This window comes from Equus przewalskii, chromosome 14 (genome assembly GCF_037783145.1).
Source record: "Equus przewalskii isolate Varuska chromosome 14, EquPr2, whole genome shotgun sequence".
Lineage (NCBI taxonomy): Eukaryota > Metazoa > Chordata > Mammalia > Perissodactyla > Equidae > Equus > Equus przewalskii.
This window is the reverse complement of record NC_091844.1, coordinates 33151029-33166478: the sequence shown is the minus strand read 5'-3', so window position 1 is coordinate 33166478 and position 15450 is coordinate 33151029. Positions and strand designations below refer to the sequence as shown.

At 47.8% G+C, this 15450-nt stretch overlaps 1 protein-coding gene across 1 annotated transcript; it reads left to right on the top strand.

The window, feature by feature from the left end:
* Positions 1-919: 919 nt before the first annotated feature.
* Positions 920-14667, top strand: PROKR1 (prokineticin receptor 1). The gene is made up of 3 exons (XM_070573841.1): positions 920-1473; positions 3441-4070; positions 11383-14667. Exons 2-3 carry the CDS (start codon positions 3586-3588, stop codon positions 12077-12079), a joined length of 1182 nt encoding a protein of 393 aa, XP_070429942.1. The 5' UTR covers positions 920-1473; positions 3441-3585; the 3' UTR covers positions 12080-14667.
* The last annotated feature ends 783 nt before the right edge of the window (positions 14668-15450 follow it).

Genomic DNA, 15450 nt, shown 5'->3' with positions numbered 1-15450 from the left:
CAACACTTGTTATACTTCATTACTTTTTGTTGTTGTTGAAGAAGATTGGCCCTGGGCTAACATCTCTTGCCAATCCTCCTCTTTTTGGTTGAGGCAGATTGTTTCTGAGCTAACATCCAGGCCAATCTTCCTCTATTTTGTATGTGGGACCCTGCCACAGCATGGCTTGATGAACAGTGTACATGTCTGCACCTGGGATCCAAACCACCCAACCCCAGGCCACTGAAGCAGAGTGAACAAACTTAACCACTACACCACCAGGCCAGCACTTCCATTCCTTTTTTTAAGGATAAGACATAGCCGAATGTACATACGCCACACAGTTTTAGAAATCCATTCATCAGTTGATGCACGCCTTTTGGCTATTGTGAATAATGCTGCTATGAACATCATTGTACAAATATCTGAATCCCTGCTTTCAATTTTTTTGAAGTAGAATTGCTGGATCATAGAGTAATTCTATATTTAACTCTTTGAGAAATCTACAGACTTTCGAAGGGCATCAGCTCTGTAAGTGAGCTCTGGTCACCCTGGCCTTCTTCTGAACAGATATCCGTCAGGGGGCACAGACGCCTTCCTCTCTCCGGCATCCACACTGGCCCCTGGCCCCTACTTCATTGCTTTCTGCAAAGCCATTCTCTGAGCCTCTTTTACACCGAGGTACAAGCGGCTGACAGGGAAGCTGGCCCTGGTGTGCAGTTGGGCTCGCCCGAGGGAACCAGGTTTGGGTCGGTCACAGCGCGTCCTGCGAGGGCGGTGATATGGGCAGGAGGGGAGGCTCCTCGCTGTTCTTTGAAATCTCCGCAGCCAAGCGTGCCATATCCGCCCACTCTGGCGGTGGCCCTGGGGCTGCCCAGGTGAGCCGGTCGATTAGTCCCGCGCCCGGGGGCGGGCGAACCTGTGCGGGGTGGCTCTCTCCAGCGCGGAGTCCGCGCTGAGCCCGCGCCGAGCGCGAGCGCCCTGCTTCCCGCCCCGGCGGCCGTTCCGGAGCCTGAGCCCGGGGAACGCGCGCCGCCCGCCTGGCCCGGCTCCCTCTCAAGTGTCCTCGCTGCGAGCTACCGCCTCGGCGTCCCCGACACTCCAGGTCTCCAGCCGCGCCGCGTGCCCAGGCGACCCCGACGTGTCCCCACTTCGAGCCCGGACCCCGGTGCCCCCGGGAGCCTCGCTGTCGCGGCCCCAGCACGCCTCTCCAAGCCAGCCGCCCGTGCCGTGGGCGCCCCGAGGCCACCGGGGGCGGAGACAGCGGGTGCAGGGCGGGCCCGGGCCGGGGTGGCCTCGCCGTGGAGCCGCCGTTCCTCGGATCTGCAGCGGCGGAGCCAGCGCAACTCCCGCCCGAGCCAGGAGACAGCCCCGCGAAGGGAGGCGCGAGGGGACCTGTCCTCTTCCTGCGGGCCTCTAGGAGAAGCAGCTTGTGTCCCAGGGCCCGGAATAAAGAACCCCGGACCTGGTCTGCTGGGCGCCAGGATCCCGCAGGTACGGCGCGCGCCCTCCCGGGAGATGCTCGGTGGACCCCACGCGGCGCCGGCGGCCGCCGGGGTGCGGGGGCTTTGCAGCGCCGAGGGGGCTTTTCAAGAGCCTCGCACTCGTGCTCATTTCTTCGGGGCAGGCGGCCACCCCATCCTTTTGTCCTGAGGCGTAGCTCGGGGGCTCGGAGGAGAAAGTTGGGAGCAGGAGAGGGTTATCAGCAGGGGCTGCAAAGAGAGGCTTCCAGCGATCGGCAGGGTCTGGCCAGGGGGCGAGCGCTAAACAGCAGGGGCCCCAGAGGACGCTGGGTGGGCATGGGGTTCCTCTTTGAGAGGGAGAATAAAGTAGAGAAGCTCGCTGGACTTCTCCCCGAATCCTAAATCGTCTCACCCCTGTCCCCCAGGAAGTTTTTATTACTCTTTGTTTTTAAAACCTGACTTTGAGCCTTCCAGGTAGCATGCTTGTAGGGTACTCCTGCAGAGGTTGCATGCGTCTGAGGCACCCAGGACCTGCAAGGAGTGCGGACTGTCGTTCGGGTCCCGTCCCCCCTTGAGACTGCAGCGGTACCTGCCTGGGCTCCAAGCCCGGCCCCCTCTGACCGTTCAGCTCTGGGTTCTGCTTCTCACACCTGACAGGGGCAAAGGGCAGAGCCTGAGAGGGGCTGACCCGATAGCTCAGAGGAAGGAAAAAATCTGAGAAAAACGGGAGTGAGGAGTTGGGAGAGAGAGGCAGGAATGGGGCTGAGCCTCATTGGGGTTGCAGAGGGACTTTAACCCTCAGCCCCCAAAGGCAAGCTCCAGATGTCTCACCTTTGAGCAATGTGGAAAGCAGGCTTTCCTGGGGGGTCCTAGGTGTCTTCCTTGTGTCTCCCTTTCCCAGGAACCTCAGATTTTCCATCCTCCCCTTCCCTCTGTGGTTTTCCTGACATTTGTGGTGCTCTCCAGACCCCAGCTCTCCTCTTACATCCCAGCAACCTGGTGTGATGTTTTCAGGCTCTGGGAGTGTGAGGGCAGGGCATGGGGACTCTGGTTTTCTCTTGATTCATGGTCCTAAGCAGTGCAGCTGACCCCCCGTCCCACCCCCAGCCCCATTTTGTGGTCTAGTGGAGTCCTCTACGTCAGGATTTCCCTCTCCTTCCTTGCAGCGGACTGAGGAGGCCTGAGCACTCAACAGCAATTCCTTGCAGTTCTAGGGTATAACACCCTCCCTCTCCAGGGAGCTCTGTGCTGTACAGACGTTATTGATCTCCTGCCTGGAGGATGTTGAAACTCTGAGTGTTTAAGCTATTTACCTCAGGACAGACAACCAGCCAAGGAAGGGTTTTGCTCCAAAGCCCCCTTTCCAGGCCACTTAGTGATTGGGTTGTGACTTTAACCCTGCAGCCTCTGCCTGGGGATAGTCCCTGGTAATCTCTGTGCCTGGCTTCTAAGGTCACAGCAGACTTGGATGGGGGAACAGGAAGCCCAGTGACGAGAGGGGAAGGCAGCTGCTAGATTGGCTCTGTGATTCTAGAAGAGCCCAGCTCATAGAGAGTGGTTAGGGTTGTCTGAGAGCTCTCCCTCTTCCATGGTATTCAGAATAATTTCTTTTAAGCCACACAATGAACAATTCCACAAGGACAAAACTCAGGCTGTTGGGACAGCGAATGGATTTTGGAGCAGGTCACTTTCGTTCTCTTCAGCCTCCCCACATTTCCAACTTTGGTTCCTGAGAAAAAGTGCAACATCTCAGTCTTCAGTGGACTGGAAATAAACTGAGCTAGGGCCTGATTGTCTCTATAGCAGTCCAGCCTTCCCTGAGTGAGTGGGTATGTGGTTTTATTCATTTTTGTTCTCTCACTGGTTCCTTTATTTCCACTCCATCACCCAATGTTCACTCTGAGCAGGTGGCTAATGTGTCTGCTTAGGTTCAGGATGGTTTTAAATTTGGCCAGGTTCACTCACATATGTAGCCAACTGTTTGTATGTCTTTTAAAGGCAAAGGAGCTCAGACACTGGACCCTAAGGATGCTGATAGGGACACTCTGACTCATTAAGGGAGAGCTGAGTGTCAGCAGAGAGGGGAGACATCAACCTCCCAGAGGAATTCCCAGCACTGTTGCTCACAGCACCACTTGGCCAGATGGAGATCACCATGGGAATCATGGATGAGAATGCCACCAACTCCTCCACCAACTTCCTTTCTGTGCTCGACCCGCATGGAGCCCAAGCTGCTTCGTTCCCCTTCAACTTCAGCTATGGCGACTATGATATGCCCTTGGATGAAGATGAGGATGTGACCAATTCCCGGACTTTCTTTGCTGCCAGGATCGTCATTGGCATGGCCCTGGTGGGCATCATGCTGGTCTGTGGCATTGGCAACTTCATCTTCATTGCTGCCTTGGCCCGCTACAAGAAGTTGCGCAACCTCACCAACCTGCTCATCGCCAACCTGGCCATCTCTGACTTCCTGGTGGCCATTGTCTGCTGCCCCTTTGAGATGGACTACTATGTGGTGCGCCAGCTCTCCTGGGAGCATGGCCATGTCCTGTGTGCCTCCATCAACTACCTACGCACTGTCTCTCTCTATGTCTCCACCAATGCCCTGCTGGCCATCGCCATCGACAGGTAAGTGAGGGAGCAGTGGGGACAACAAAGGAAGGGACACTGGTATTGCTCCTTCTTTTACCACAGGTGTGGATTGATGAGAAATATCTGTATTCCTCGTAGATGTGAATGCATGGGGACTCAAAAGTTGGCCCATTGACTAATAGTAAGAAAAGTTCTACTTTTCCAGTTGTGGGCAGGCAGAGGTAGCAGAGCCCCCTAGAGCTGATCATTGGGAAGGCTTTTGGTCCCTCTGCTATGGACATGCTCCGAGGTGTTGTATCTGTTCGAGGTCTAGAGGTAGACAGGTAAGAGGATGGGTGGGGGGACAAGTTTAAGGTCTAGGCAAGTACCTCTTGAGTCAACTTGGAAATCTTGATGGGGGTTTCTATCTCATCAAGACTTCGTCTACGAAAATCTGACACCCCCTTGACCTAGTTGATTTTAAAATAAGATTGACGGATTTATTTTGGAAAAAAAAGAGAGAAAAAAGGGCGTGTATGCTTACTTACTCTTTTTTGTCATTGCATTCATCAGTTTGGCCTGTTTTTAGTGATGGTAAATAAAACCAGAGTGGCCTATGGCCTCTGCAAATCTTTCTTAGGTTATGTTTAGTCTTTTCATTTAGTATAATCACTTGTCCTAAAGGGTCAGGTGGATTTTTCCCCCCAGGACAATCTTTGCAAGCTCCTCTGCGCAAAGTTGGACTTATTACAAAGCACTTTGTTACCGTCTGGAGACACCTACCTTGAGGGTCAAATCTGGGCGCAGTGTACTTGCTTCTGAACAGCGTGTCTCTCTTCCTTAACCCAGAGAGCCTGAAGCACAGATGCTCTCCCTGTTCCATGGCCTCAGGGCTCTGCTGGAGTTCAGCTGCCCCTCACAATCAGGACACCCCAGCACAGTGTTCCGGGGGGAGCACAGTGAGTAGGGCCTGCTTTCTGAAGCCACAGCCAGGATAAGATAACCTGGAAACAGAACACTACTGAGGAAAGGGGGTTGAGAAGGAGCCTGGCTTTCAAACCCCTGAGGGGTGGAGCCTCCTCTTCCGTTCCCCAGGGAAGGGTATCAGGGAGTTAGCCACTTACACAGCCCTTGGCCTGTCACCCGTAGAAAGTGCTCAGAGATGTCATGCCTGCAGAGGGCCACTTTTCCTTGACCAAGGTCCTCCTCAGGAGTCATAAAGCCCCATGGCGTTTTGTCCACTCAGGAATAGTCCCTGTGTGAATACAGAAGGAGCAGGAGGGGGCAGTCAAGCAGAGCATCTACCCACTAAGTCCTCTTCAGAGGTGTCAAGGAAGAACCCCAGGGACCTTGTCTCTGACCTTTTCTGAAAGTAGAAGCTGCCATCATCTCTCTTAGCGCAGAAACAGGACAAAGCATCCAGGATCACTTCCTTAAGTTTCACTCTAGCAAGACGTCTTTTCACAGGACATGCTCCCAGCCCCTGAAAGTGGCTAGGTAGGTGCCTGCTATGGGGTGGGACTGAGGTCCATTTTACCATGTAGGGGCCCCCTTGTCGAAAGGGGTCATACCTGCAGTAGGGAGTGGCTTCAAGGCGGATGGAGCCAGGATAAATTAAGGGGCACTGGGTTATTTTGAACATGTAAGAGTTAATATCTGTGTCAATCAATCCATCTCGATCTGCTGAGCTCCTTCAAGCTCCTATCCTGCTTTCATACCAAATTCAGCTTGTCTGAAATACCACAAGCATCTCTCTTGCAGGGGGAGTTTATATAAAGCAATTCGAATACAACGAGAAAGATTAGTTGGGGAACATGCTTTGCCTCATGGGGCTGCTATTGTTTACAGTAGGGTCGTGGCTGGGAACTTGCACCCAGGTACCGGAGCAAAGCGCTGTCGACGACACAGGGCTCCCATGGCTTGGCCAGCTAATGGCTGCTCCGATGCGTTAAGCTCCTTTATTGATGTTTGTGATCTTTGCTTCAGATTTTTTTATTGTTATGTGTTTTCACCACCTAATTTCAATCTTGTGGCCTAGGGCCTCATTGATTCTTGTCTGGTCTTGTGTGTTGTTCAAGATTTGATCAGTGATTTTCAGATTTGATTTGGTTAGTTTCAGGCAACTAACTTTTATCTTGATATAAGAAATACAGCTGCAGTTATAAACCTACTTTTGTTTTTGTTTAATGAAATTTCTGTAGGAATGGTGTTAGTGGCTATTCTGCCTGGCTTTACTTCCCGCTGCATCACCTCTTAGCTGTGGGCTTTGTTAGTTGTTTGACCTCTCCTGCCTCAGTTTTCTTGTGTGTACAATGGGAATAATAAGAAAACCTAATGTATTGGGTTGCTTTGAGGATTAAATGAAACACTATATGTAATTGTTTAGAACAATGCTTAAAACAGAGTAAGCACTAAATAAACGGTGGATATTATAATTCTTGAATTAACCCTTACAGGAACAACAACAAACCCCAGAAAAACTAATGAATATTTCTGATTGACTAACCTCTTTGTTTTCATCAAAGTGATTGTTTTTACGATGTGATTTAAAAGAAAAAATACAAGGTTTCTAAGAGACACAGCCATCAAGATATACAACAGAACTACTTATCTTCTACCTGCCTGGACTTCTCTGTTTCTGTTATGGGCTCCATGGTGCTCCCAGGCGTCTAAGCTCTCAAGTCTCCTCCGTCCTGGCTGCTCTCTCCTTTCTCCAGCGTTCATTCAATTTCCAGGTCCTGGCAATGCTCCTCCCTCCCCCGAACTGTTCACTCAGGGCTGGACTATCACAATCTCCTCTGGGTCTTCTTGCCTTCATTGTCTCTTGGTTCTGTCCCTCTGCCAACCCTACTCCCCTAGCATTCATCCTAAACATTGATTCATTCATTCATTCAAACAATGCATTTTTATAGAGCAACTACAATGTGACAGATACTAGTGCAAGCACTAGGGATAATGGTGAATAAGGAACAAAAGCTCCTTGCCTTCGTGGAGCTTATACCCACGGGATGTACAGAGCCAGCAGTCAGGCAAACTGACAAGAAAAGTAATTGCAGGGTGTGAGAAATGCTCAGAAAAAAACAAACGCACGAAAACCACGAGAGTGACTGAGGGTGGACAATGCTAGGTGTGTGGTCAGGAAAAGTGTCTCTGTGGAGAAGACATTTGAATTGACCGCTTGAAGGATGGGAAAAAATAAAACAAAAGCTGGCCCTGTGAAGACTGGGGAAAAGCATTCCAGACAAAGGGAGTTATAGGGTCAAAGGCTCTGAGGTGGGAACAAACCCGAAAGATTCTAGGAACAGAGAGAAGGACCCTGTGGCCTGAGGGAAGAAAGCAAGACTGCAGCCTGTTTAATCTTCTGTCTTGTACATGTCTCCCCTCTCTTTCTCACACAACCTCTAATAACTCCATTGTCTACAAAACATGGCTCAACCCCCTTTGCCTGCTCTTCCAGCCTTTTAATATCGAGCCCCTGCTGCCTCCCAGTCTCCTGCTGGGTTGGGTAAACACACCTATGTCCTGTTTTCCAAACAAGGTTGCACTCTTTTTGAGAACTGTCACCATGGTTCATTAGATTTCTATTCATTCAGTGCTGAGGGTGAAGTTTTACTAAAATCCTAGGTTCCCTGAATCCCAGGTGCCCAGAATTCACAGACAGCAAAAGGTTATAAAAGAAGTAAGACTTGATCCCTGCTCTCGGGGAGCTTAGCATCTAGTGAGCGGGTGGGAGAGGGAGAACTAAGTTTATGAGAAAGTTTGAGGATAACATAAAGGATAATTTTAAATGAAATTCAGAAAGGGTGACATCCTCGTATACCTGAGAAGTCAAAGGAGGCTTCATGGAGGAGATGGACTCTCAACTGGCCTTCAACCAATGAATGGTCAGCAAAGAAGAGGAAAGATTTTCTAAGAGGGCAGAATGGTGTTTGCAAAAGCCAAGAGGTGGGACTGCTTGAGGTATGAGGTCCTCTGGAAAGGTATGTGGGACGGAGCGAGGAACATAAGCAGAGTAGAGATCAGAAAGGATACGGTCATATTCCAGAAGATCTCAAAATCTAGGCACACAGATCAGACCTGATGGCAGCAGGGAACTGAAAAAGATCATCAGAAGACTCTGCCCCGCCCAGATCTGGGTTTTCTCTTTGATGTGGACACACCTACACCATCCTTGAGGTATCCCTCAGGTCCCAGGGCACCTGGGGCACTGGGGACTCCCCTTCTTTCACCCAGAATCCAGGGGAAACTGTCCAGTGTGCCTGCCCTTTGGAAGCTCTCTACTTGGGTCTGGATGAGGCCAGCTAAGGCATAGCTGCACTCAGCCTTCAGAAGCACCAGTGCTCCCCGGTGAGCTTATTGGTCAGCGGTTATGTATTCCCTGCCCATCCCATGACCAGCCTAGGAGCTGCTATGACTACTATTTCCACGGTCTGATCTGGGGCTGGGTCCTGGGGACAGAGAGGGAGGCCAAAGGCTCTTTGCTTAACTACTCAGCCCACTATCATCCTACAGTTACTGTCTGGACGTTGCTTTGTCCAGCAGCCTTTATTCTCTGTTCTCTGGGAGATGTTGGCTCTAAGTGGATGTGGACCTGAGCCATTGTAGTGATAGATGCACAGGGCAAGCCAAGGCATACTCATTAGCAGAGAAAAGGAGCTGCCAGTTGCCCAACTCCTTCTTGGAACATCAATAGGCAGAAACCAACCGTGATGGAGAGAAAAGAGAAGAAGAGTTGCCAGGATGACAGGAGGGCAGAAGGAAGGGTACTGCTTGCTCTGGTTGGGAAGGGAGGGGGCAAGTGATGTATTGGAGAGCCCACTGGATTTGGAGCAAGGTGGGAGTCTGTGTCACGGTCTTGTCAATTTCTAGCCATGTGGCTTTTGGCAGATTATTTAACTTCTCTGAACCTCAATTTGCTCATCTTGTAAAATGGGCATCTTGGCTCTCTTACCTATTCAGTAGAGTTGGGGTTATCTAATGAGAGAGTGGATTTGAAAATGCTCTGAAAACTGTAAGCTGCTTTACAAACATAAGCAAATATTGCTAATACTAAAGTTCTGGAGTTCTGGTCCTAACGTAGCTAAGGCTGTGGCAATCCTTGAAATGGTTTTCTGCCGTTAGCCTATTCATAAATGTATTTGGAAGGCCACTTTCACAGCTCCTTGTGCTAACCCTGGGGATGGAGTTAGGTGATGTCAAACAGCCAGGTGGAAATAACTGTCTGATTGGTAGTCACAGATTACCCTGAAGATTAGTTTTGTTGTAAAGATTAATAGATCCAGTAAAATAGAAAGTACTAAAGAATTTGCAAATGCAGTATTTGCCAATAACAGGTAAAAGAAAATTCCTGTGTATACAGAATAGCTCTGAAGAAATACATTTTAGGATACTAACAGTTTCTCGTATATTAATAGCTTATTGTTGTTTATGTGCAGTATCTCATTGGAGCCTCACAGTATTGCTGTGAGGTTGGCGAGGCAGGTGATATTCCCATGTTATAGATGAGGAAACTGAGCCCACAGGGCGAGGAAAAATGACTCAAATTCATATAGCAAGTTTGTGGCAAAGCTGGGATTAGAGTCTTGGTCTTCTGACTCCTAGATCGGCATTCTCTCCTCCTTGTTCACTGAAAAAACACTCTAAGAAACATCATAAAGACTTCGGAAGTTACTATTGGGAAAAGAAGGAATAGAATTGTGTAGTGAAAATTCATATAGTAAACAAGTATGAATATAGAAATATTCTTTGACAGAGTAATCGGCAGAGCATGGTGGGGTAGATAGGGAGGGAGAGAGCTAGTGAAAGCAAAAGCACTAAACTCTTAGTTTTTATGTGAATCAGAGCAAGTTTGGTGCACTCATTACAGTGGGAGCACTCTGGTCTTTATGAAGGACCCATACACGTGTGTTGATGAAAGCATGGCCACCAACCTGCAGCATGCCACCCTTCAGCACTCAGGAGATTGGCAAGAGTGCCACAAACTGCCGCGGGTGGTGGAGGGTGTCAAGCAGCCAGCCAGGTGTCCAGAGGGAGGACCCAACCCACCCAACTTCATCTAACCTCTGGGAGCCAGAAAAGAGCAGGAGACTCACTCAGGTGAACTCTCCAGAAGATACTCAGTGGAGTTGGCTGCCTGTCTTGCGGGGGAAGGGACAGAAACGGCCAGAATACGCCCAGAAAAGAAATAAGAATGAACCTCCTCTTCCAATCAAAATCTCAAGAAAGATGACCTTAAAGGGATTGGTTTCAAAGGAAACAGAAATGGTCTGGCTTTCCTTCAGGCCCCTGTCACATTTGCACTTGGCCCTACCTGGGATAAGCTGTGGACACGTGAGAATGTGTTTTTTTCCAGCGCTGATTAGTCATTCCCTCCCACTTCACCTCCCATCTTTCTCCTTCTCTAGCTTTTACCCCCTGCCAGACGCAGAAAGTCTTCCAGGAAAACAGAGCTCGCTGCACAAGCATGTGCGCTCTCTGGAAAGGCGGCTTTCAAACCACACAAATGACTCACATCCCCCAGAAAGTGCTCTCTCTTCGCTCCTGGCCCACTGTGGTCACAGCAGTGTGGCTTTTTGGGAAAGAACAAAAGCAATATCTTATACTATCTGCTGCTTTGTGGTTAAAAAAAATATGTTCATGTATATTCTCAATTGATTTTCACATCAACCATGTGACATAGGGTTAAATGTTTTCTTCAAGGGTATATGATATGACCTTGTGTATGACCTTGAGAGAGTCACTCGTCTCTCACAGAGCTCCATTTTTCTACCTGGAAAATAAGATAAACGATCCCATGCTTTTCCTCCACCTTTGCATACAGAGCAATATTTTCAAAAATGTGGAATGAAGACAAAACTTTGCCCACCACTTCCACTGGAGAGGGCAAATTCTCCCAATAACTCTTTGGAATTATTGGGCCCTTTTACCTCTAAACTGTGGGCTTATTAGGATGAATGGCCCTGAAAACAAGAAGGAACTGAGAATAGTGCCAGGCTAGAAACTGATGGGAGGCATTATTACTACAATTAATAATAATAGTTACCATGTATTGAGTATATACCATGTTTAAAACTGCGCCAAGAATTGTGTATACATGAGCACATTTAATCCTTAAAAACAATCAAAAACTTTTGCAGAGAAGAAAACTAAGATTCAGAGAGATTAAACAAAACTTGCCTGAGGTTGCAGTGCCTCGTAAGGGGTTGAGCTGGGGTTTGTATTCAAGTCCACCTTTCTTGGAAGCCCACATACCATTGCATTTTTCTTGCACACGTACCATTTGGTTGCACCTCGTAATGTTGCAAAAATAATATCATTATCCAGCACTTTCTCATCTCAGTGGTTGACTGTATTTGTGTTCTTGTCCTAGATATCTGGCCATTGTCCACCCGCTGAGACCCCGGATGAAGTATCAAACAGCCACTGGCTTGATTGTCTTAGTGTGGTTGGTGTCCATCCTCATTGCCATCCCTTCAGCCTACTTCACAACTGAAACTGTCCTCATCATTGTCAAGAGCCAGGAGAAGATCTTCTGTGGCCAGATCTGGCCTGTGGACCAGCAGCTCTACTACAAGTCCTACTTCCTCTTCATCTTTGGCATCGAATTCGTGGGCCCTGTGGTCACCATGACTCTGTGCTATGCCAGGATCTCCCGGGAACTCTGGTTCAAGACGGTCCCTGGTTTCCAGACGGAGCAGATCCGGAAGCGGCTGCGATGCCGCAGGAAGACGGTCCTGGTGCTCATGTGCATCCTCACCGCCTATGTGGTGTGCTGGGCGCCATTCTATGGCTTCACCATTGTTCGCGACTTCTTCCCTATGGTGTTCGTCAAGGAGAAGCACTACCTCACGGCCTTCTACGTCGTTGAGTGTATCGCCATGAGCAACAGCATGATCAACACCGTGTGCTTCGTGACCGTCAAGAACAACACCATCAAATACTTCAAAAAGATTATGCTGCTCCACTGGAAGGCTTCTTACAATGGGAGTAAGTCCAGCGCGGACCTTGATCTCAAAACCACGGGAGTGCCTGCCACCGAAGAGGTGGACTGCATCAGACTGAAATAACCCAATGGACCTTTCAAAGTTTAAACACAGACGGGACCTTTGGGACACTAACCACTGTATTTAGCTACACATGATCAATTAAGAACTCTTGGTTTGCTGCAGAAGGCAGAGGAAATGGACCACTATGTGAACGCTGTGTGCAAGAAGCTCGAAATTTCTAAAACCGATGTGACTAGACACCATCACCAGTGGCCAACATTCATTGAACATCTAATTTGTGCAGAGTAGGCACTGGTGAAGCTTATATACGTTGACAACATTTAAATGTCAAGAAGAAATAGAGATTAAACCAAGAAAAATGTTGGTGCCCAGACATTCTGGAATAAGGGGGTTTCCAGAAGGGAGCCCAAGTCGGCAACTAGGACTGCAGTATACATGTGTGTAGGATGACGGTCTCTCTGGACCATTTCAGCCATCCATCAGACACTGCTGTAGCCCATCTCTAGGATTATTCTTAGGCTTGAATTGGCTCCTAACGTTTGCAGGGTTGGAACAAGAATACAAAACAAGTTCCTGGTTCTTTCTGCATCATTCTCTTCTCATCCCTCGTCCTGACCGTTCTTGTGAGGAACCTTACATGGGTGCACACAGACACCAGTATGCATGGCCAAGTTCTGCCCAAACCTTCTTCCTGTACATTGCCCTATGGCCACCCCTTAGACCTAGGGCTGTGCCCATACATGGTGAGACTCATTGTCAGGAGGATGGACGTGGGGAAGAAAGCACACAGACCCTGAAAGCCATTTGGACAGGGAATTATGGGGTTCTAGGTACCCGGAGCAAGTCAAGAAGGGGAAGCCTGGGCTCAGGATGGTTATGTCTTCTTGGCTCCATGGACTTCTTGCCCCAGGGTACAGATGGATGGCCTCTGAATGTATGTGGGGCTCAGGGCAGGGGCTCAGGTTCTCTGGGTCTAAGGGTGATATTGCTTCCACCTCAGTTACTCTAGCTTAGACCAATTAGGTTTTCCCTTAAGTCCTTCTCTTCCCTTGTGAAGCATGGAAGTTTTGAAAGTAGACACAACACCTCATGGATGTGGCTATCAGTCATTTTTCCATTCCACCAGCTTTCACCTTTATTGGTATGAGTTGAGGGGAAAATGTCTTTATCACTGGTGCCTGAGTCCCATCATAGTTCATTATTCCTCTGGATTAAGACTTGATTCTCTCTTAAAATGGAGGTGCTCTTGGGAGGGATAACCCGTCACATTTCTATTTCTTAGTGTGAATGAAGTTATGCAATCCAGCAGCAAGTGATGAATTTTGGTGGTAGAGCCCTGGGCACCCAGAAAAGAAAATGACATGCAAACTGGGGTGGGCGGCAACAATGAGATTCTGTGACTCTACAGGCTTATGGAGAGCTTTTCTAATCCACCTCCTTTGTTTGGTGTTTTGGATTTTGGAATTTGGAATTTTGGAACCAGAAGATCTGATCCAGCTTTGGCTCTGTCACTCCTGTGGCCCTGGGTAAAGCCTCTTGGAAGGGTCGAGGACAATACCTGTGGTAGCTGCTGATGAGGTGGTTGTAAAGAGCCAGTGAGATAATATGTGGGAAAGTTCAACCACACAGGTAATCAGAAAAATAGACTAATAACTGTGCGTAATGTGCCTGGACAAGGAAAAACTTGTTACTCTGGCTATGTATCCAGGAACCTCACCCTCTCTCCCTTTCATTATTCTTTGCGTGAATTCTTCCCTTGCCTCTGAGCAGTGTTATATATACATTATGTTCCTAATGACATGTTGGTACAAGGCAGTGACAGTTGGTGGCAGAAGCGTAAAAGGAAATGGTAGATTGGTCTCCAGTCAGGCGATGAGCTCAGGGTTTTAGAAACTTTGGAATCAGAGCATCTTTGTGATCATGGAAGTATTGATCATCTTCCTATGCCTGTTCCCAGCCAGCATGAATCTGGGCAATGCGATATTTGTTTCTCAACCTGTTTTTATTCTCATGAATGTGTACAGCTATGGAGTGGACTTGTCTTTTCCTTCTTAAATAAGTCTATAGCAGCACACTTATAATGCTATTTAAGTGATACCTGTATGGAATTTCCCCCTCCAAATATAGTCAACTCTTTGTTTTGGGCAGCAAAGTTAATTTTTTTTATAGTTACTTTATTTCCCTGGAAGACGCATTTCAAAAACTTATTTATTTCTTTCCATTAACCATCCAGCAGACTTACCCTACAGTTTAATCAGAGTAGTCTTAGAGAAGAAAAACTAATTAAATTATTAGCCTAAAGCCACCATGCCTTGGAAGGCAATTCTTATTTTTTGTAAAATCATATATTGCATTCTAAAATCAGGAAAGTTAGTTTTTGGAATAAAAAATAATAAAATTCTATAATTTGTTGTCATTACGTTCATCTTTTCCATTAGGAATGCTAAACAAGAGGTGACTATTAAACAGGAGCTTTTTATTTGTGACGGCCAATGCTCTTTCTGCCTTTTAGCCTAAAATGTATCAACTTTTCACTCGTTTAATTATCTGTAATATTTCTAGATATTGTGTCTGCTTGTGATTTTATAGTGAATGAAAGTATTGTGTTGTTATCAAGTGAAATAAAAAAATATATATATCATCATCAACCATGATTTTCCTGTAGTTTCTCCCCGTGCGCTTTTCTTAGTTATCATGCGATGGTTTTTTGAGTGAGCACTGAATAGACTCTGATTCCATGATCCTATGAACTGTGAGAACAGTGCTAATTCGTGCTCTTATTGCCTACAAACTTCTCCTCTCCACCATAAAGAGGTTTAACTGATTTCTATCTTCTTCCTATAAGTCTGCTCTGGTAAAACCATTAGTACTTCTTAGCATCTGAGTGCCAAGACTGGAAATCGGAGGACCCATTTGTGCCTGTTACATAAACTAAGACTAAACCTCCGAACAGGAGTAATGTCTGCACATGAAGAATGAACCAGGAGAGGAACCTATGAGCCCCAGCCACGTTCAGATTGGTGGCTAATTCATTGAACTGATTGGTAGCCTGCCCAGCTGATGGCTTCTCCAAAAACTGGTAGTAAGCCCGACAAGGTGACACCTGTGCTTTGCGTTTCTTTTCTGTTTTCTACGTACTTTTAATGTGCACATTGTCATAAAAGGATAAAGATGTGATTTTTGTAAAATCAAACAATTTCCTTAACTAAAGTAAAAAAGAAGGGCAGATTTACAGCAAAGCTTTTGCCTAATGAGTACACATTTAAAAAATAATTTCTTAGGGTCAGCCTAGTGGTGCCGCGGTTAGGTTTGCACGTTGGTGGCCCGGGGTTCGCCGGTTCGGATCCCAGGTGCGGACACAGCACCGCTTGGCAAGCCATGCTGTGGCAGGCGTCCACATATAAAGTAGAGGAAGATGGGCACAGATGTTA